The sequence below is a fragment of the Penaeus monodon genome, chromosome 29, assembly GCF_015228065.2.
Source record: "Penaeus monodon isolate SGIC_2016 chromosome 29, NSTDA_Pmon_1, whole genome shotgun sequence".
Lineage (NCBI taxonomy): Eukaryota > Metazoa > Arthropoda > Malacostraca > Decapoda > Penaeidae > Penaeus > Penaeus monodon.
This window is the reverse complement of record NC_051414.1, coordinates 6,622,656-6,623,123: the sequence shown is the minus strand read 5'-3', so window position 1 is coordinate 6,623,123 and position 468 is coordinate 6,622,656. Positions and strand designations below refer to the sequence as shown.

Sequence of the window (468 nt, the reverse complement as noted above, 5' to 3'; positions counted from 1 at the left end):
CGTCAAACATCAGCAAGCTCAAGCACCATTTCCTACCTTTGGGGTTATTGGCCGTGTCAAAAACATGGAGCTGTTGCGGATTGCTGGTGAACGTGTAAACCTTTATCATGGTATCAAGGATAACAACAATCCTGTCTCGCCGCAACCGCACGCCACGGACTTCTGATGCGAATTCTAGCTCAATGACGTGCTTTTTCTTCAGGTCGTCCCACACCATAACTGAAAATGTAAGTGCATTCAGTGGCTGGGGAAAAGATTATCAGTTGAAAATGAGCAGTCATAGATGGAAGATTTTACCAAATTCACTAAAAGTAAAATGAATTACTGAGAAAAACAGATGTATGGAGGAAATATAAAATAAAACACACAAGAAAGAGACTAATCCAAGACAATTATCTATCATTAATTTCTTACAAAAGGGTAATGACGGATCTGATAAAAATCAAGACTATATGCACTGGGGTGTAG

General features: G+C 39.5%; 1 protein-coding gene across 1 annotated transcript in view; it reads right to left on the bottom strand.

Moving 5' to 3' along the window:
* Nucleotides 1–468, bottom strand: part of LOC119591917 (WD repeat domain phosphoinositide-interacting protein 3-like) — a 15,949-nt gene that overhangs the window by 4,064 nt on the left and 11,417 nt on the right. The window contains exon 3 of the mRNA XM_037940670.1: nucleotides 37–219. Within this exon, the coding sequence (XP_037796598.1) occupies nucleotides 37–219 (183 nt within the window). The remainder of the gene's footprint in view (nucleotides 1–36; nucleotides 220–468) is intronic.